General features: G+C 44.9%; 2 protein-coding genes across 3 annotated transcripts in view; both read left to right on the top strand.

The window, feature by feature from the left end:
* The window catches only part of SSU72 (SSU72 homolog, RNA polymerase II CTD phosphatase), a 73,179-nt gene extending 64,063 nt beyond the window's left edge, over positions 1-9,116 (top strand). The window contains exons 3-5 of the mRNA XM_044281914.1: positions 2,396-2,535; positions 6,056-6,174; positions 8,545-9,116. Of these exons, the coding sequence (XP_044137849.1) occupies positions 2,396-2,535; positions 6,056-6,174; positions 8,545-8,646 (361 nt within the window). The 3' untranslated portion in view covers positions 8,647-9,116. The remainder of the gene's footprint in view (positions 1-2,395; positions 2,536-6,055; positions 6,175-8,544) is intronic.
* A 5,891-nt stretch (positions 9,117-15,007) lies between these two features.
* The window catches only part of TMEM240 (transmembrane protein 240), a 65,079-nt gene continuing 59,925 nt past the window's right edge, over positions 15,008-20,161 (top strand). The window contains exons 1-3 of one of the 2 annotated variants that reach the window (XR_006387720.1): positions 15,008-15,140; positions 15,513-15,654; positions 17,124-17,227. Coding sequence is in view for 1 of the 2 variants with exons in the window: in XM_044278279.1 (XP_044134214.1) it covers positions 15,084-15,140; positions 15,548-15,654 (164 nt within the window). In the remaining variant the exon portion in view is untranslated. Of the gene's footprint in view, positions 15,141-15,512; positions 15,655-17,123; positions 17,228-20,161 lie in introns of those variants that run through there. The other variant, XM_044278279.1, reaches the window with a different exon arrangement.

Genomic DNA, 20,161 nt, shown 5'->3' with positions numbered 1-20,161 from the left:
TTAATTTCTAATGTAAAAAAACATTTCCCGAACTTGGGTTCAGTTCCAATGTACCACTAGGAACCGAACCAGAGTTCGATATTCCGTTTTTTTTTTTTTTACAGTAATTAATTTGCTGAAGTTATTATACAAAGTCTCGCGCAACATGACTATGTAATAACTTCTGTTCATCAGCCAATACATTCCAATACTGTATGCTCCGTACAGTATTACAACAAAGTTTTATGCAAATCTACTTCAGATTTACCATCCGAAGTCTATTCGCTAATCTCTAATTATCACACATTATGGGGATGGAGGATCATTAATATACAGAAATCCGGTAGGTTTCTATACAACTTCATAGGAGCTGTACAACCTCTGGGGGCAGGAATATGTGATTTTGGAGGCACTTCTACAAGGACCAATAATCAAATTATGGAGGATGAGAGTTTGTATAAACGCGCATTCTCAATAATTGTCCTGTGTAAAAGGCACCGGCGGATCGTTCTGTCTAAATCAGGATCTGACGCCCAGGAACAATGACTTTCTATTGGGACAAATGATCACTGTAGTGATCGATCATCCCCATACAGCGTAGGTGATTGCTTCATGCATCCCTCATCTCCACTGATGATCAGGCAATTATGGGGAACGTCTGCTTTGTTCCAGATAATCTGCCTGACCGTCAGTCCATGTAAAAGGGCCCTTAGGGGTATATTCCAACAGGACAGAGATGCTGCAGATTTCTCCTTGTGAAATTTCAGGCAGAAAATCTGCAGCATTTTTATAGCAGCAGCAAAGTGAATTGGATTTAGAGAAATCCATTGACCTGCAGTGCAGATCATCAGTTTATGCTGAAGACTTTGCTCTTTACAATGCATAAGGTGAAATCCATGGCGAATCCCCATGCAGATTTTCAGTCATTACCATTTCTCCAGCGCAGGTTACATCGTCCAGATGGGGGGGTGTCCCTGCAAAATCTGACACTGATTGGACCGTGTCAGACTGCAGGGACACATCCCCAACTGGTAGGTTGTCTAGTCGGGTTATTTCTGTGATTCGAGTAACTTTTTCTGTATATAATTTCTTACTAGACGTCTGTCCCTGAACACGAATAGTTGCAGGCAGATTTACAGATCCGTGGGGAAAATGCACAAACCTTGAAAAAAAAATGCAACAGTTCTTGCATGTGGGATTACCGCCTAAAGATAAGTCGTCCCTGTCAATTTCCTGCAGTCTGTTTTAGTTTCTTGCTTATATGTAGATTCCCTCTCTGCTGTCAATACTGACAACCACTAATAGATGTAATTACAGTGCCAGAGGTTGTCGCATCTGTTTTTCTAATGGTCCTAAATGGAAATTCTGACTGCTTGTCCAGTGCAGCAGAGGCAAGTAGGCATATCACAGCATGACCTTACAGGGGGTTGTCAGAAGTCTTAGGAGGCTGGGTGACTACCCGGGAGGCAGTTGCAATGGCAGCGCTGCTTTTTAACCCATTGTCACAGAAGACAACTTCTGTTCGTGTGTCCTCTTAGGACATATGGGGGGGTCCCTGACGGAACGGAGTGCTGTCCTGTCGGCGCATCTCCCGTTTTGGAGGACTTGAGCCAGCAATGTGTTACAAGGTTGGCCATAGTGGCCGCCACAGGGAAATGCTTGGCCGGCTGCAGCTTCTCCTGACTGTATCAGCTGTTTGTCAGGGGTGCAAGGAACGCAACCCAGGGTGATCAGCTGATCGTCTTTAGGGCCACATTCTGAAAATGGATGTCTCTGATGGAAAATCCCCTTTAGGTAAGGGCTGAATGTATTATTATTTTTTATTTACAGAGAGGGCAAGTCAAAGATAATAATCTGTGTTTGGTTTTGGTTTGAGGTGGAGGTGTCCTTTTAACAAGTATTATATTGTAACATATCATAATGCCTGGCCCCACGGTGTGCCCCAGATCCTGTGCTTTCCCCTTTAAACCCGCTCCTCTTCCTTAGTAAAAGCATAAATGGATGAGTGTAGCGGCCTCCTTTCCCCTTAGTTGATAAAATTAGCACACGGCATAAAATTTCCATGCAGGCTGGGCTCAGGCCGCATTTCATATTCCAGCAGATGGGCGCAGATCTTGCTGGAAGCCTTTCTCCTATTGATTGAGCAGTGCAATTCACTAGATTGGCTATTCTCAGCTGCTAATAGTTAATGCACTCTAATGAAAAGACCCATAAATTGAATCTTGCAATTTAAGATTTCTCCAAGCCTTGAAATATGCCGGCAGCCTCCTCCGCCAGACTGTAAGATGTCTTTGACAGCCGCGTAAATCCGGCACGTTGGCCTGATGTATTACAGACTAGAACATGGCCTGTATGTGTGGTGTATAGAGACGTGTACACTGTTACTGACACCGTTCCTTAATTGGAGAAAATTCAGATATACACAGAACGGTATTCTACACATGTTGGATAGAAACAAGAGGATCAAACCCCGGCCCGAGAGGTTTCAGAACTGCAAGGACCACTTCGACCTGGTGATTACCTGCGAGGAGAGGGTCTATGACCAGGTAGTGGAAGGTAAGAGCACGTCGGCTCCCGCTTAATGAGTGCACCTAAACCTTATTATACGCTGTGCCAAAACTAAGCACGTCTAGCTTTACAAAAATCCACCGTGCCTAGCTTGCCAAAGGGGAGTGGCATGACAAAAAGGGCGTCGGCCAATGTCCTCTATGGGAATAGCAAGTCTGCCCCATTAAGTATCCAGCTGAAGGGTCTATCTATATCAAGGATCAGCAACTTCCGGCACTCCAGATGTTCTGAATCCTTTCACTTCTATAGAAGTTACAAAAACAGCTGATAGTGTGCATGCTGGGAGTTGTGGTTTTACAGCAGCTGGAGTGCCGAAGGTTGCTGATCCCTGATCTACTTCTACAGGCACTGGGGTAATTTATACAAGTAGGACTCATTGTGGAGACTTTTCAATCAGAGGTCCTTGTTAAATTACAATTGGGAAATTACATTTTGCTGTTTATTTATTTTTTACCAATTTACTTTTTAAAGTGATTGTCCACCATTTAACATAATGCAGATTTTAAGTCCAAAATGTTGTGTTAATTAAGTAGATAGAGATTATGTATAGCTATAGATAGATATTATATAGCTCAGGCATGGCCAACCTGTGGCCCTCCAGCTGTTGTAAAACTACAATTCCCACCATGCCCTGCTGTAGGCTGAGAGCTGTTGGCAGTCTGGGCATGCTGGGAGTTGTAGTTTTGCAACATCTGGAGAGCCTCAGGTTGGCCATCCCTGATATAGCTATAACACTGCCTCTCCAAAAAAAAAAAAAAAGTTGCCACCTGGATTTAACTAAGCAAATAATTATGAGCCTCCTATTGGATAATTACTGCATGGACAATTATCTGTCAGCTGGCAACAAGTTATTAAACCCCAACTGGTGCAATGAGTTGCCTCTCATTTCTTAAACAACCATGTCGAAAGACACATCTCGTGGTTGTGGAAAAGATGTTAGTCTGTTTGAGAAGGGTCAAATCATTGGCATGCATCAAGCAGAGAAAACATCTAAGGAGATTGCAGAAACTACTAAAATTGAGTTAAGAACTGTCCAACGCATTATTAAAAACTGGAAGGATAGTGAGGACCCATCGTATTCGAGGAAGAAATGTGTCGGGGGAAAAAATCCTGATTGATCGTGATCGGCGATCACTTAAACGTTTGCTGAAATCAAATAGAAGAAAAACTGTAGAACTCAGGGCTATGTTTAATAGTGAAAGTAAGAGCATTTCCACACGCTCAATGTGAAGGGAACTCAAGGGATTGGGACTGAACAGCTCTGTAGCCGTAAGAAAACCACTAATCAGTGAGGCAAACCAGAAAAAAAGGCTTCAATTTGCTAGGGAGCATAAAGATTGGACTCTGGAGCAATGGAAGACGGTGATGTGGTCTGATGAGTCCAGATTTACCCTGTTCCAGAGTGATGGGCGCATCAGGGTAAGAAGAGAGGCAGATGAAGTGATGCACCCATCATGCCCAGTGCCTACTGTACCAGCCTGTGGGGGCAGTGCTATGATCTGGGGTGGCTGCAGTTGGTCAGGTCTAGGTTCAGCAACAGTATGTGCTCCAAGACTGAGGTCAGCGACTACCTGAACATACTCAATGACCAGGTTATTCCATCAGTGGATTTGTTGTTCCCTGATGGCACGGGCATAATCCAAGATGACAATGCCAGGATTCATCGGGCTCAAATTGTGAAAGAGTGGTTCAGGGAGCATGAGACATCATTTTCACACATGGATTGGCCACCACAGAGTCCAGACCTTAACCCCCATGAGAATCTTTTGGGATGTGCTGGATAAGGCTTTGCACAGCAGTCAATCATCAATGCAAGATCTTGGTGAAAAATGAATGCAACGCTGCTTATCGAAACAATGCCACAGCGAATGCGTACCGTAATCAAAGCTAAAGGGTGTCCAACAAAATATTAGTGTCACTTTTTTTTGGGTGTCGACTTTTTTCTTTTTTTTGGGGGGGACAGGCAGTGTATATAGATATTGGAGCTCTGTTTTTCTGATACCTGGCTCCACACCCCCTGCATTGACCTGCAGCCACCACTAGAGGGAGTTTAGTGGATGACTGCATAGTGTGATTGTGTACAGTGAGCTCCTGTTGGATTCAGACAGCTTGTTCTCCTTTCCATATAAGGCTACTTTCACACTTGCGGTTTTGCCCGATTCAGCAGGGATCGGCAAAAACACATCAGTTTTTGATAATACAACCGACTGCATCCGTTATGAAGCGGTTGGATTATCTTCAAAAGGACAGATCAGTTTTTCTATTGTGTCTGAAAAAACTGATCCGGCACCTTTGTTTCACTCTGCATCCCATGCTGGACAGTCCTATATGGGAACGCAACCAAACAGAACGAAATACATTTTGGTTCACTTAACAATGAATGGGGACAAAACGGAAGCTTTTATTTTTTTTCCGGTATTGAGCTCCTATGCCGTATCTCAATACTAGAAAAGTTTAACGTAAGTGTGAAAGTAGTCTGTCTATGCAGCAGTTTTGGACCTGAAAAACTGAGCTTTAACCACTCTAATGCCTCATTCACACGTCAGTGTTTGGTCAGTGGTTTCCATCAGTGATTTTCAGCCAAAACCAGTTGCGGCTCTAAACACAGAACAGGAGCAGATCTTGTCCTTCTACCTCATGTCTGTGGAGCTCCAATCCTGGTTTTGCCTCAGTCACTGATGGAAATCGCATGTGGCGGATGATAAAGTGGTCGTGTTTTGTAGTCTGGTCCAGGCAGGGCCAGCAGTAGCATATTGTGGCGTATTTTACCACCCTAACAGTGCCAAATACCACAGTCTATCGCAAAATACTGCCAGCAGCAAAAAATACATCTCAAAAAAACTTCCAATGGCAGCTATGAGGAGGGCTCTGGCGGCCCCCTGGGAAATTTCCCTGTAAGGTCTATGGCCAATCCGCCCCTGCGCATACAACTTTGTCTGTTTTGCGGTCTCCAAACCATGGATCCATAAAATACAGACACTGTCCATGTACATGTCACAGTTTCCTTATAGATGTGGCTATTGTCAACTGCCCAAAACAGACCTGAACGTGCAGGATGGGCACACGAATGCGGCCAGCACTCAGATGACATCCGTGCGCGGTCTGTATGTTTTACAGACCCATGGAAATGCAGAGTAAAAAATGTGGTTGTGTGCATGAGGCCTTTTAAAGTACACAGAATTAATCGGCATGGAATTATGAGCCTATTAAATATAGGGTTCATGCCCCATTGACTCCTCAGCATCTAGTGAAGCATAGCACATTTCTTCTTTCTTTCTTGCTCAATACGTAGCCTCGTAAGTCCTTAGGATATAATTACCGTGCCGTACAGCTCGCGTGCATGAGACGTAATTTCACATGGAGATCAGGTTGATTTACATTTAGTTGGCCGGTATTTCTGGATTATCAGATTCCTGATTTCTGGCATTGCTTTGTATATAGTGAATTCACTAACCGTTTACCTGCTTTATTAACCAGGAAATGCTTATTTTTGGGTCCTTCTCCACAGACTTGAACTCCAGAGAGCAGGAAACCTGTCAGCCCGTACACGTCATCAATGTCGACATTCAGGACAATCACGAAGAGGCCACACTAGGAGCTTTCTTAATATGTGAACTTTGCCAATGTGTAAGTGTCTGTGATCTGTGGCGGTCATTGCCGAATAAGATAAAGCTATATAAAAACCATAGCTTTAGGCCCCTTGTTTACTGCACGAGGCCTTACACTGAAAGCTGTTCATTAAAGCTCTGTGAAATGTAAGCCCCCTTCTGGCCTAAAAGGGTAATGCAACTGTGTACTTGCAACTAGTTGTCTATATGTTTCCATTGTGTCTTGTATTTTACATGTGATTCTAGTTCAGGTTTAAACTCTCTTTACACACAGCAGAGCCGTACAGGCTTCATCAGGCACTGTGCACATCAAGATATTAGATGCAAAACTTATAGGGGACAATATTTGGATACCTCAGTGCATATAGAGTCCAATGCAGCATGAGGAGATGATTACATTTTATGAAATGCGAGGCATATGGAGGTGCAGTGGAAGGACCAGACTTCTCTATGGCAGCCCTTCATCTCCGCACAAAAGAGAGACTCAATACTGCACGTCAGCCTGGGTCACATTCATGAAAGGAGACGTACCTGAGAAATACACTTGGGCCTCATGCACACGACTGTATTTTGCATCCATGTCCGATCTGCGTTTTTTTTTTCTTCTTTGCTGGTTGTACCTGGACCCATTATAAAAATTTAAAAAAGACAGCGTGGATGTCATCTGTTTGGTATCCGCATGTTCATTCTAAAAATTATAGAAATGTCCAATTCCTTTCCATATTGCAATCGAGAATAGTCATTTATAGTAATGGGAGTGAGAAATATGCTCCCAGTCGTGTGCACGAGGTCTTAAAGTGAATGGGGAAAAGGCAGTAGACATATACCTTATGTGAAAAGGTTTGACAAGTAGTGTTATAATACCGCACTCGCCTGTCCTGCCTGCAATACTTTATTACAGTGCAGAATAGAAATCCCACCGTATACTTGACAGCCTTTACTGTCCGTACCATGAGGAGACTGCAGGACACTTGGCAGCACAGCCTGGACAGCTACTCTTTCCAAAACGCCTTCCTATCTTAATTTATGAACTGGGACAGTCTCTTAATCTGCTGTCCTTTACTGGCAACCCTCAAGGACACAATTTCTCTACCAGAGGCTCTTGTTTATAGGCGATATTAGCAGTAGTATGAACCCAGCCCTAGATCCATCCATTCAGGACGTAATTAGAGGGGTGCTCTCATTATGACCAGCCCTGGCTGTATGGACCTCTTAGACGGGATCTCCATCGAGGACCCACTGCTTGGAGCCACATTTACTTAACTGGTAAATGTATGGTCAGATATAGCTTTCCCCTGTGCTGACAGCTGATCCCTGGGGACTGTATAGCCCGCCCTGTGTCCTGTGGATGTCATGACGACACAAAAGCCCTTATAATGGAGACTGACCTGTTCGTCAGACTGTTCGTAATGATACAATTGACTGTTTCTACACAGGAGGCAGGCTAAATGTCATGTTTTCTGTCAATTAATCACTCATTTAGTTTCCCTTGCAGTCCATTAATTCACATCATGAAACAAATTACTTGGAAATCATAAGGATTCACGTGTAAATATGCACCCGCAGGACACCGGTGTAGGGAGGTTAGCGCTAAATGCTATGGACACGTTTGTTGTTGTTTTTTTATTTCTCGGTTGCTTCCTAAATGCAAAATTAAGCAACATTCTAAATAACCCTTATTAAGTATTTTCTACCATTTTGCATCTGCGTAGCATATGTCAGTCAATAAATCTCTGCTCCTGTTTCTGACAGCTTTTTGCCTCCCTTCTCTTGATAGAGATAGCATTAGCGAGGGGGAGGAGATACATGGCAGATCAGATAGTGGAGAAGGGAAAGCATCCAAGGAGCACACATTACGCAAGATTTAGATGGGAAGAAAAGCACACACAAGACATTTTGCAAGGGGAGAATAACATAAACGGAGTAGAAAGAAAGCATAAAATCCACCACAGACTCTGCAGGGGGAGGGAATTGCACAACCCTTACCATCCATCAGGGGCTGTCCATACAAGCGAGAAGAGACCCTTCATAGCTTCAAGAAGGGAAAATCAGTCCAAGACTGAATCAGTGCTGATACATGAGAGCTAGTGAAGATGGTAGTATCCTGGACACACAGACCTCATGTCCAAAATGTATTACTAGGAGGGACATATCCACATGAGAAAAGTCTGAAACTTGAGGCAGGTTCTAAACTGAATCTCAGAGCGTCTGAAAATGAGTGAAGTAATGAAGATTGTAGACGGAAACTTAGTTTTTAATTTTATTTTTACTCAAGGGAACCACTAATATGTGAAATGATAATATAAATGATAGAGTATAGTATATGGCTTCTTCATGTAGCCGTGAGCGTCTGTATTAGGTCTGTAAGAACGTCTGCTCTCTCTTCCAGATACAACACACAGACGACATGGAGAATGAGATAGATGAGCTACTACAGGAGTTTGAAGACAAGAGTGGTCGGACCTTTCTCCATACTATCTGCTTCTATTGACGCAGATCCACTCAGGCCTTATTCTATGATTGTTATTATGTCGCATTTCCTGGGATATCTTTATTTTTTTTCTTTGATTTTTATTTTTTATTTTTCTTTCCTCCCTAAAAAGTGTTTTCCCTTCAGGTATTTTGTCCCAAAGGACAGGGATGTACAAACGTTTGTGTATATATTGGAAATATGATAGACTATGAAAGAGATCTAAAAAAAAAAATAAGAATCAGGATTGCCTAAAATTTGTGCTGGATGAGTATTATTTTAATCTTTTTATATATACAGTATATTCCTTCCCGATGAGGAATCTGGTTCTAGTTACTTTGTAACCCTTCACTGTCAGAAGGGAAAGACTTTGATGGAGCCACTTGTCAGTAGTGGGTTAATACTGACATATATGGTTGTGATGCCAGATCTACAAATATGAATATTAATATCTGTAAAATAATAGGTAATAAATTGGAACTGTACTCTAAGTGGTCTGGTTTGTCTTTTTAGTGTGTAAAAATCTGGCTTATGTCTGAGCGATTTGTTATAGGACTGTGTAACTACGTTCTTGTCTACTATAAACGCAGGCCGCACAGAACTGCCTGCCGCCTCCCTAGGGGAGAGTTCACTGCATCCAGTACCGCAAAGCTCCCATGGAGTTCAATACAATGTATATAAATCCATATGCACTTGGCGCCCCCTTGTGGTGGCTGTAAGCACCATAGTCTGAAATAACAGTTATGCCAATATACAGTACATGGAAATGAATTGGCGTAGACCTTGTCTTGTAGTTCTCAGTGGGTGATGGAGCCCCTTCTGCGTTTTGATGTGGGGCTCTGTCTGTGAACACCCTTGACTAAGAATTGGTCGTACACCACAAACCCATAAGTTACCTTAGTCTGTATATATGGCCATTGATATTCCTAATCTGTGTACAACTGACAGAAAAGTGTAGATGTGGCCCTGATAAAAAAAAATTATTAGATCGAATACAAAACGTGTTTGGTAGAGGGAAATCTCATACAATACGTTTATGAAAGTCAATAACTTTTTTCAAAAAACTTTTGATAGGTCATAGAGCAGGGATGCCCAACCTGCAGCCCTCCAGCTGTTGAAAAACTACAGCTCCCAGCATGCCTGGACAGCCTGCAGCTATTAGGGCATGCTGGGAGTTGTAGTTTTGCAAAAGCTGGAGGGGGCCGCAGGTTTAGCTTCCCTGTTATAGAGACATATCAAAAATTTAGATCAGTGGGGATCTGAGCGCTAACACCCCTACAATCTGTAGAACGAGGGGAGAGAATCGCTCACATCGCGCTCTCTCTCCCTGCTGCACGGGACTGGCTCTAAGTCTCTGGGCCTGTCTCAATTCCATCCTCTGCAGCAAGAGAGAGCGTGATTTGCGTGCGCTTCACTACCCTCGTTCTAGAAATCGATGGGGGTCTCAGCACTTAGCCTCCACTGATCTAAACTTTTGATAAGTTAGTGACCCTTTTAAACTGGCCATACAGATTAGATGTGCATCTACTGAATCTGTTTATCTTGGTGGGCTTGACGACCATCTAATGTGTATGGTGGTCTCCTGACCCTCCCCCGATAGCTGATGTTGGAGGAGATGAGGATCAGGCACGTTGGGTTTCAGCTGCCCAATATTTTCATTCCCATGAGATAAACCTCTTTCAGAGGTGTCTGACAGCAGCTTTCTCCCCATTCACTTCGGCCAAGCGTGCACATGTATGGGAGGATTGGGGGAGAGAGCTGTCGGGCCTAAACAATCTTGTGTATAACTGTAGTTGGACGTTTTGTCTGGACAAACGTGGCCATCGTGTCACTTCAGGTTGTCCTGGTATCTTCTGGTTTCCTGACTGATTCAGATAGTGACTGACTTTTGGAGCTGCCACATTGTAGAAACTCGTCAATGTGCTAGGCCTCAGATAACGAGTCTGGAAATGCAAGAAATCCACAGATAAATCGCAAAGTGACTGCTTCGTACCCCTGACCGAAGTACCATGCCAACTGTGGTACTGCTTGTGTGACCGGGATATTAGTCTTGCTGTTTGCCCGTTAAGTGCATTGCTGTGAAAGACCCTAATGGTTGGGTCATTTGGGTTAAATTAACTGTTAACCATACAGTTCATAGGACATTTCTATGCAGAGATCAGTCTTGCATGTGCCTGATGACCGGATGGTATCGCTGCACGTATGTGGACCTCTGACCTATCCCGTTACTGTTCTTTTCCTATTTCTTAATAAAGTATCTTCCATATGAAGGGCGGAATGTAAATTATATTCGATCAAAGAACATTTTATGAGCCAAACCGATACCTTCTGTCTCCTCATGTGGAGCGGTCGCCTGGTTCAATATTTCATCAATATCAGTTCAGTAGGGGTCCAGCTCCCGACACCGCTGCTGATCAGATGTTTGCCTGAACTGCTGTGCTCCACTCTATATGCGGTGTACGGAGCTGTGCTAGTTCCAGTGGCTTGCCCAGAGTCAGACCTCTGCCATTCTGATACTGATGATCTATCTCAGTCATCAATATTTAAAGTGCTGGAATATTCCTTTAAGCAATAATTTATATATTAATCCATTTAATCAGTTCCGTGTTTCTCTGTGAGGATACATCCTTTAAAGCGTACCGGAGTTCAAAACCATTTGTACAATCATTACTGTGAAGAAATGGGTCTTTTTGGGCTTCCCTAATGTCTTCCTTAGCCACATTATTCCCTGTTTCAGCTGCACAGATAGATGCATTTCACTCAAAAGCAGGGGGTGTGTCCCTTCTCTGGAAGTCTGCCAGCAACTGTACTGCTGTGACATCCTTCCTCACTATGTGGTTAGCTCAGGAGCTCACAGAAGAGATAAGCAGGGGGGAAAGTACATTTACAAGACACACAGAAGGCTCCTGTGACATTCATAACAAAAGCTGTGTAGAAGCAGTTCTTTTATCAGACTCCTAATCTCAGCTAGCTCTGACATAGTGTATACAATCAGTCTCTGATAAGCCTCTGTGTACAGCTGAAATCAGAAAGAGCAGAGATATAAATGTATAAATTACAAGTTTTATTGAATCTTTTCCTACAAAACTCTATATTAAATATCAATCTGCTCAGCTCCTCCTGCTCTATAACCTGGTGCCTGCAGATAGCCCTGTATTTTGCAGTGTCAGGGTCTCTTTAAAGGGGTTGTCCACTCCTTTACAAGTGATGGCCTATCCTCAGGATCGGTGGGGGTCTGACTCCCTGCCCCACGCTGATCAGCTTTTCTGACACTGGAGCTACTGCAGCCACCTGATTGGTGGGGTCTCAAACCCCCTGCTGATGAGCTAGTGATGGCTTATCCTTCATTGGCTACCACTTGTAAAGCAGTTGACAGCCCCTTTAAAGCTACAGCTGCTTTTTCTCAGCCTGTGGGAGGGTCGGCTTGCTTGTCTGCCTGTGTCTCACACCAGAGAACTCTATACTCTGTCACCGTCCTCCATCTTGGGCTGCAAAGTATTCTCTCTCTGGCAGGTGAATGAAGCTCAGCCTGGTAGAAGCTGGATACATGACCTGCACATGGAGCAGAGGGGGAGAAAGGGCTTGGACATATGGGGGTGGGTATGTCCAGTATGCCAGTCGTGTCACGTGCACAGCCCTATAGGCCACATTACTGGCATGGCTTGCCAATGAAAATTATGTGACCGACGGGAGAAGAGATCCGGTCGGTCTTGTGGGCACTCTTATACTGAGCTTTTTATGTTACAGGGGACGTGTCACCGCTCCTGGCATCTCTGGTTTAGGAAATGTTTTTATTTCCCATAGCAACACTGGAGCATCCTTTCTTAGAACTCTGCATTGGGCCATTCCTCTATTATTCCTCCTGTAAATGTATGAATAAATTGCTAACAAAAAAAAAAGAAAATGTACTCGTCAGTGAGGTGGGCACCTTATGCTGCATTGCTGACACTGTCCAGTCAGTGGTTTGTGTGTCCGTACAGCAGCAAGTGTCCTGTGTCCGCCACAATTGCTTTGTGGGGGTTCATTACACTGTAGTTACCTGTGTATGACCTCTATGTGTCCCCCTGCAGCAGCTGGGGCAATCTCTGTATAATGGACTCAAGGTCTGTTATAACCCTCTGCATAGAGTCTAACACATTAGAGGGGTGTACCCACCGACGGTAGTATACCCAGCCCATACGTGATCATATCTACTGAGGAGACCCAGGTCCTCCACCGCAGGGCTGGCCAACCTGTGGCTCTCCAGCTGTTGTAAAACTACAACTCCCACCATGCTTTGCTGTAGGCTGATACCTGTAGGCAGTCTGGGCATGCTGGGAGTTGTAGTTTTGCAACAGCTGGAGAGCCTCAGGTTGGCCATCCCTGCTCCACCGCATCACCAATGTGTGTTTCTCACCCTCAGAATCTAACCTCCTCAGTGATGTTCATGCTGTAAAGCTGTTTTCCTATAAAGGTCGTGGAGGTCTCAAAAATAAAAAAAACATTGTGAGACCCCCCTCCCTGCTTTGGATCCAGGGGAAAGATGGTAATCAAACAGCTACAATATATTAAACTTTTGTAAAAAATAAAAATAAAAAGGCCGCAAACAGCAGTGCCGAAAAAAGTAAAAAGCCACACAGGTGCACCACCAATGAGGCTACCTCAGGCAGCACCAGGAAGAGCAAGAGGCGGGCAGCAGAAGGGCCATGGGCAATGAGCGCTTTCATTATGGCAAAGGGGTTAGGTTAGGAAATTGGCATGGGGGGGGGGGGGGGCGGCCGCCTTTTCAGTTTTTGCCTCAGACACCAGAAAGGCTAGGTGCACCCTGCTTATAATACCACCATACGCTGGGGCTGTAACCTAGTGGACAGGTCCAAGAAAAGCATCAGAGACGGTTTCTAAATCTGGCTGCAGGTTCTCCTGACGTAGGGCTTGGGCCATTTGCCCTCCGGCCCTGACAGCTGAGAAACCCCAAGGACAGGAAAAATGACAGTGAACAGGTGAAAACTACGCAGAGTCACCGCTCTGCCAGGCATGGGGGGGCATGATACCCCTGTTCTGGTAATCCAGATTAGATGTGGTGCAGCAGCTACAGCTGTATAATCCCCAGATCACCAGTAGATGGCCCCAGCGAGTAACCCCCATGCAGAATCCACCTCTCTGCCTGCGGGATTCACCCTTCCTGCACAGAGTTCCCTGGCACATCTGACTGCTGCACTGTACCTGTACCCACACTAGAGGAAGCTAAAGCCCACCCTTAACCCCTTTGTGTGCAAGTTGTAGCTCCCTATTTAACCCTTTCACTAGCAGTCCATGGAAGGTCTGATCTGAATCCATCTGTCACTCCCAGTGTTGCAGTTTTAACCCCTTGCAGCAGTGCCCAGGTATGGGGGGAACCAGCTTGTGGCAGGGGAGGGGGGGTGCCACCTTCTCTAGCTGCTTTGCACTAAAAACAATGGCTGGTGGCATTAGCATATTTTAGTAGGTGGAAGCCCAGTGGCTGGGACTGCATGGTGCAGAATATCAATTGTGGCTGCAATGTCACCAAGAGGGAGCAGGGCGTGCAGGCTGCATCACGTCCCCCTCCCCGGCCCCCCCACTTCCGCTCTCCAGCCGTCTCTGGGCGCCCATAGATGCTTGATTCTGGGGGGGAGCAGCGATTAGGAAGTGATCAACCTTCATGAAGCCCGGGGGGAGCGCTGCCCCTCTGCCCAGCCTCCTGTACCCCCTCAGCCGCGATCCTCTGCCCAGCCTCCTGTACCCCCTCAGCCGCGATCCTCTGCCCAGCCTCCTGTACCCCCCCAGCCCCGATCCTCTGCCCAGCCTCCTGTACCCCCTCAGCCGCGATCCTCTGCCCAGCCTCCTGTACCCCCTCAGCCGGGATCCTCTGCCCAGCCTCCTGTACCCCCTCAGCCGCGATCCTCTGCCCAGCCTCCTGTACCCCCTCAGCCCCGATCCTCTGCCCAGCCTCCTGTACCCCCTCAGCCGCGATCCTCTGCCCAGCCTCCTGTACCCCCTCAGCCGCGATCCTCTGCCCAGCCTCCTGTACCCCCTCAGCCCCGATCCTCTGCCCAGCGATCCTTCAGTTACCTATTGATGCAGAGAAGGGGGGTTCGCCATCCTCGCAGCCCTAAAAACTGGGAGGCGGAAGGAAGAAGCCTGACACCTTGTTTTTTAATGTGGGGGGAGTGAAAGAAGGGCGATACAAGACTGAGACGACCCCCACACTTCCCTAAGAAAGGGAGGGAGGGGGCTTCACTAATCCTTCAGGGGGTGCAGCACTTTCCCAACATGACTGTATACAGCCATATGTGACTACTGGATCCTCGGCTTCTTCTTCAACATCAAGGATTGCAGCTCTTTTTTGGGGGGGGAGGGGAGATGACCAATTCTGACCTTTGCGGAGAAGAGGGAGGAAAGAGAAGAAGAGAACCGGCTTTTTTAGGGGAAACAGAGACAACCTGGTCAATATCCTATATATGTACATGAGCGCGAACACCATGATCTTTATGGTGCTGGGGGCGTCCATTGTCATGGTAAGAGGAACTCTGCTCACTTCATGTATCTGTAGCAATGGCATAGTGACTCCATGTGTGTCTGTGTGTCACAGTGTCTGTCTGTCTGTCACTGTGTGTTTGTGTCACAGTGTGTTGGCCACTGTGTGTGTTTCTGTCCATGTGTCTGTCTGTCACTGTGTGTGTGTATGTGTGTGTCACTGTGTGTTTCTGTCACTTATGTGTGTGTCTGTCACTGTGTGTTTCTGTCACTATGTGTGTTTCTGTCACTGTGTGTTTCTGTCACTGTGTGTGTGTCTGTCACTGTGCATTGTGTCCTTTAGTGTCAGCATTGTGAAGACTGCTCCAGTCTTTTTAGCCAGCAAACTAGAGTCAATGTTTTATTCCATCTAGAGTTGACCAGATGCCTTGGTTATGGGCTCTTACAGGCAATAGCTTGCTTGATGGACATGAACGCTCTTTTGGACCGATTTCACAATTACATCTTACCGCATTTAAGAGGTGAAGACCGGGTCTGTCACTGCAACTGTGGAAGGTGAGTGCCTCTTGCACTTTATCTCTCCCTCTCTCCCTCTCTCTCTCTCTCTCTCTTTCTTTCTTGCATCTGAGGCTGCCTGTCTGTAACAGACCACGTAGGAATGAATGGGCGATGCACCTGCTTCCAGCACCATGGACAGATCACACCACACTCCTCTAAGGTTATGCAGCATGGATAGAGCACAATTGTGTGAAGTTCAGCCCAATGGACAGATCACACTCAGGCTGGTCAAACACTAGAGATATCTTACACTTCTGGAAGGTTTAGTAGTGGTGAGAGCTCACACTTGTGGAAGGTTCAGAACCATGTATAGATGACACTTATTTGTTCTTGTACAGGGGTTAGCAACCTTTCACACTCCAGCTGTAGTGAAACTATAACTCCCAGCATGTGCATTCCTCGTCGGTCTTGGTAATTCCCATAGAAGTGTATAGATGGAGCATTGTGGAAGTTACAGTTTCCAAACAGCCGGAGTGCCTGGGGATGCTGATCCTTGGCCTAGTATTGTGGACGCCTTATACTTGTGTAAGGTTCAGTAATATGGAGAGATCTCACAGTTCAGCACCATGGACAGATGACACTTGAGTTGCTTTAGTACTATGGACACCTTATACTTGTGTATGGTCCAGATGACACTTGAATAGGTTTAGTACTATGGACTCCTTACATTTGTGTACAGTCCAGACACTTGAGTTGGTTTAGTACTATGAACACCTTATATTTGTGTACAGTCCAGATGACACCTAATTTGGTTTAGTACTATGGACACTTACACTGTGACTTGTGTACAGTCCAGATGACACTTGAGTTGGTTTAGTACTATGGACACCTTATACTTGTGTACAGTCCAGATGACACTTGAGTTAGTTTAGTACTATGGACACCTTACACTTGTGTACAGTCCAGATGACACTTGAGTTGGTTTAGTACTATGGACACCTTATACTTGTGTACAGTCCAGATGACACTTGAGTTAGGTTTAGTACTATGGACACCTTACACTTGTGTACAGTCCAGATGACACTTGAGTTGGTTTAGTACTATGGACACCTTACACTTGTGTACGGTTCAGATGACACTTGAGTTGGTTTCAGCACTATCTACACTTCATGCTGGTGTTGGGTCCAGCTCTATGGACATCACAGTTGTGTAAGATTCAGCACCTGTGACAGACCACACTTGAGTAACTCTTAGCATCATTGATAGATTCGGTGTGTGATGTTTTCTGTACCATGGTGTGGTCACACGTTTGTTAGGTTCAGAGCCATTGACAAATGTTGGTTTCGGGGTCTGAACGTTCGCTGTTGTGTGTGTGAAGCAGCCTCTTTCCACCACCTTCTTTCTTACGTCCTGTTTGCATGCTCACAATGCAGTCATCACTTTCACACCGGGACCTTGAAGTCTGGATGTGTAGCAATGCACTAAAGGTTAACTCTGATGCATCATTCTTTTATGTTACCGCTAAGGTTATTCTGCATGGAATCCATTTTAAACAGAAAATACAATACCAATGCCTCAACTGGATTGTGAATCAGGGGAATCCCAAGCTTGGTTGCTAACATTCGTGTCTGAATGCTGATGGATGCTGCATCCTAAATTTACCTTGGACTCATGATGGCTTTTGGTTTGGAGCATGATGACCTATGGATGTGCTGACACTCAAGTGGAGCAAACTTGTTCAACTCCTCTAGCTCGCCAGGTTCATCTGCATGGTTATAGTTTCTGTAGACCCTTATTGTGAAATAAAACTGCCCATTCATTCCGCAACCACCCAAACTGGATTGACCAATGTTGTACCGAACACAAATTGAAAAGAATTGGCAACTGGCAATTATAATCAGGGTAGATGGTTTTCCACTTTGCAACCACACTGGTCTTAGCTTCTCAGAGTAGTGTCCTACTCAAGGTATAGTCATCCATTAAAGATGATACTTTGTGCCATAGATTTTTTTTTTCATCTGTTTCCACGCATTTGCTTGATTATTCTGTAAATCAGTTGTCTCCACTCTCCAACCTTTCACCCTGCAGCTATCGAACACCCCTCCCATCATTTGTAGTTTCATAGCCTCAGGAGAGCAATGCTTTGGAGACTTCTGCCATACCTCATAGATTCTGCCATTTGGTGCCTCTCATATCACTTGTGCTTGGGGCAGTTACCCATGTCAGCAGCAGTTACCCATGTCTTAAAGACTCGTAGCAGTCTACATTTAGCTAATTGGATCACATGTAATCTCTTTATTCTAAGATTATGGGGAAGTCCAATGGGTTGGTCAGCTGAGGAATTTATGGAGCATTTTATGGGGGGGACATTTACTTAACTGGAGTCACAGGGCAGACGCCCAGTTGTAGGTTATGTGCACAAATCCATCGATAATATTGACGGAGGCAATGCGTTGTGGAGCTGTCACCCAGTAAAGAGGTTGCACTTCAACAAATAAAAAACAGAATCCTCGGTCTACATAGAAAGCAAAGGAGGACATCAGGATTTATTTGCAGCGGTGCAGTAAATACATCAAGAGCTGATTGGACCATGTATTTCACTCCAGACTGATGGGGGCACTTACTGTATATTAGTGCTAGATGCAATTCTCTCTCTCTGTACTTTGAGATAGATATAGATATAGATATATATATATATATATATATATCTATATCTATCTCTTTTGTGTTTGTACACAACATTCCACATATTTAATTTTGTATATTTTTATTATATTTGTATATTTGGCTCAGTGTTGCAAAACTTTGTGTTTCGTACCACATGAAATAAAATGCATATGCAATTTTTTAATTTACATTTTTGGTTAAAAGCCTAAAAAAAAACACCTAAACTATGAACAGGCCTCAATCCTCCCGATAGGACTGATCTATTAGGGACCAGCTGTTCCGTTCTGCAAAATACTGAATGCACACGGACGTCATCCGTATTTTTTGCAGATCCGTGTTATACGGTCGTGTGCATGAGCCCTTAAGCTGACCATAAGTGTACTGACATGAGTGATAATTAAAGGGGTTGTGCCACCATTAATGTTATTTTGATATAATTCAGCTTGAAAAAAGACTTATTTTTGTAATTTACTTCCTGCTACAAAAATGCTCCAGTTATGAGAGCTTCTCTTTACTTCATTATAAATCATCCCCTGGTGTTTAATCTGTATAGTAAGGTGCATGTCCACCTACTGAGGTGGTCGCACATGCTCAGCTTCATACTTCAGTTGCCACCAGCCATATCTACTGTTAGACGCTGGGACAGTTACAGGGTGAGATCTGCACCAGAAAGGACGTGCCCTCTGAGAAAGCATACACCCCCCTGAGCTTTGACAGGGAGATGGCTGCAACAGAAAGGACACCCCCCGAGAAAGGACTTACCATACAAGAGACTATAGCAGAGCAATTGCAGCAATGAGTGGATCCATGTGAGGTACAGGGCTGGTTCTAGATTTGTTAGTAAGAGATTGTGATGTCTGATTTTCATTTTTTACATTAATCATGGCATTATCTCTTAAATGCTAACGTTAAAGTGACCCTTCGGTTCAACAAAAACAATTCAGTCCTGGACACTTCCTGCTGCCCTTGGATTGGCTAGCAGGACAATCCAAGGTCATGTGAGCAGTGCTGGCCAATCGAAGAAGAGCAGGGCCGGACAAGCAGGAAGTGTCACTGACTACCAATGTACAGTGTGCATCAGGTAGTCTGAGAAGTGGTCATCTGAAAAGATGAAATATAGGTCCCCAGGTAGTCAGGGTTGTCAGTGGTAACATAATGCTAATTTGATGGCTCCCTACAGATAGAAACGTTAGCAGATACATTTCAGTAGTGACAGTCTTACAAGAAATTTGGTGTAAAGTAGAACTGGCTTAGCTGGCCATAGCAACCAATCAGATTCCACCTTTCATTTTTCAGAGCTCCTTTGGAAAATGAAAAGGTGGAATCTGATTGGTTGCTATGGGCAACTAAACCAGTTTTCCCTTACACCAGCTATGATAAATCTCCTCAGGGTAATATAAAACATCTACTGGTCTGATGCAGTGATCTCCAATCATCAGTCTTCCAACTGTCAATTCAAATGGGTTATCCAGGAATTGATAATGATTATCTATCCTCAGGATCGGCAGGGGTCCGAAGTCCCTGCACCCCCGGCCGATCAGCTGTTTCAGGGAGCAGCGGCGCTCACCGGAGCTATGTTGAGCACAGCCGGCCCCTGTCATCTCTCTAAGCACAGCGCCATACATTGTATAGTGGAAATGCTTGGTATTGCAGCCCAGCCCCATTGACTTAAAAAGGACCTGTCACCGGGATTTTGGGTATAGAGCTGAGGACATGGGTTGCTAGATGGCCGCTAGCACATCCGCAATACCCAGTCCCCATAGCTCTGTGTGCTTTTATTGTGTCAAATATTTTTTTTATAGATATGTAAATGAACCTTAGATGAGTCCTGTCAGAGATGAGTCCAGCGTTCTCTGACTCTGAGCCCAGCCCCGCCCACTGTGAAGGAGCCCAGCAC

This window comes from Bufo gargarizans, chromosome 2 (assembly GCF_014858855.1).
Source record: "Bufo gargarizans isolate SCDJY-AF-19 chromosome 2, ASM1485885v1, whole genome shotgun sequence".
In the NCBI taxonomy this organism is placed as follows: domain Eukaryota; kingdom Metazoa; phylum Chordata; class Amphibia; order Anura; family Bufonidae; genus Bufo; species Bufo gargarizans.
Note: the sequence above shows the minus strand (reverse complement) of the source record. Positions and strands in the feature narration are given on the sequence as shown.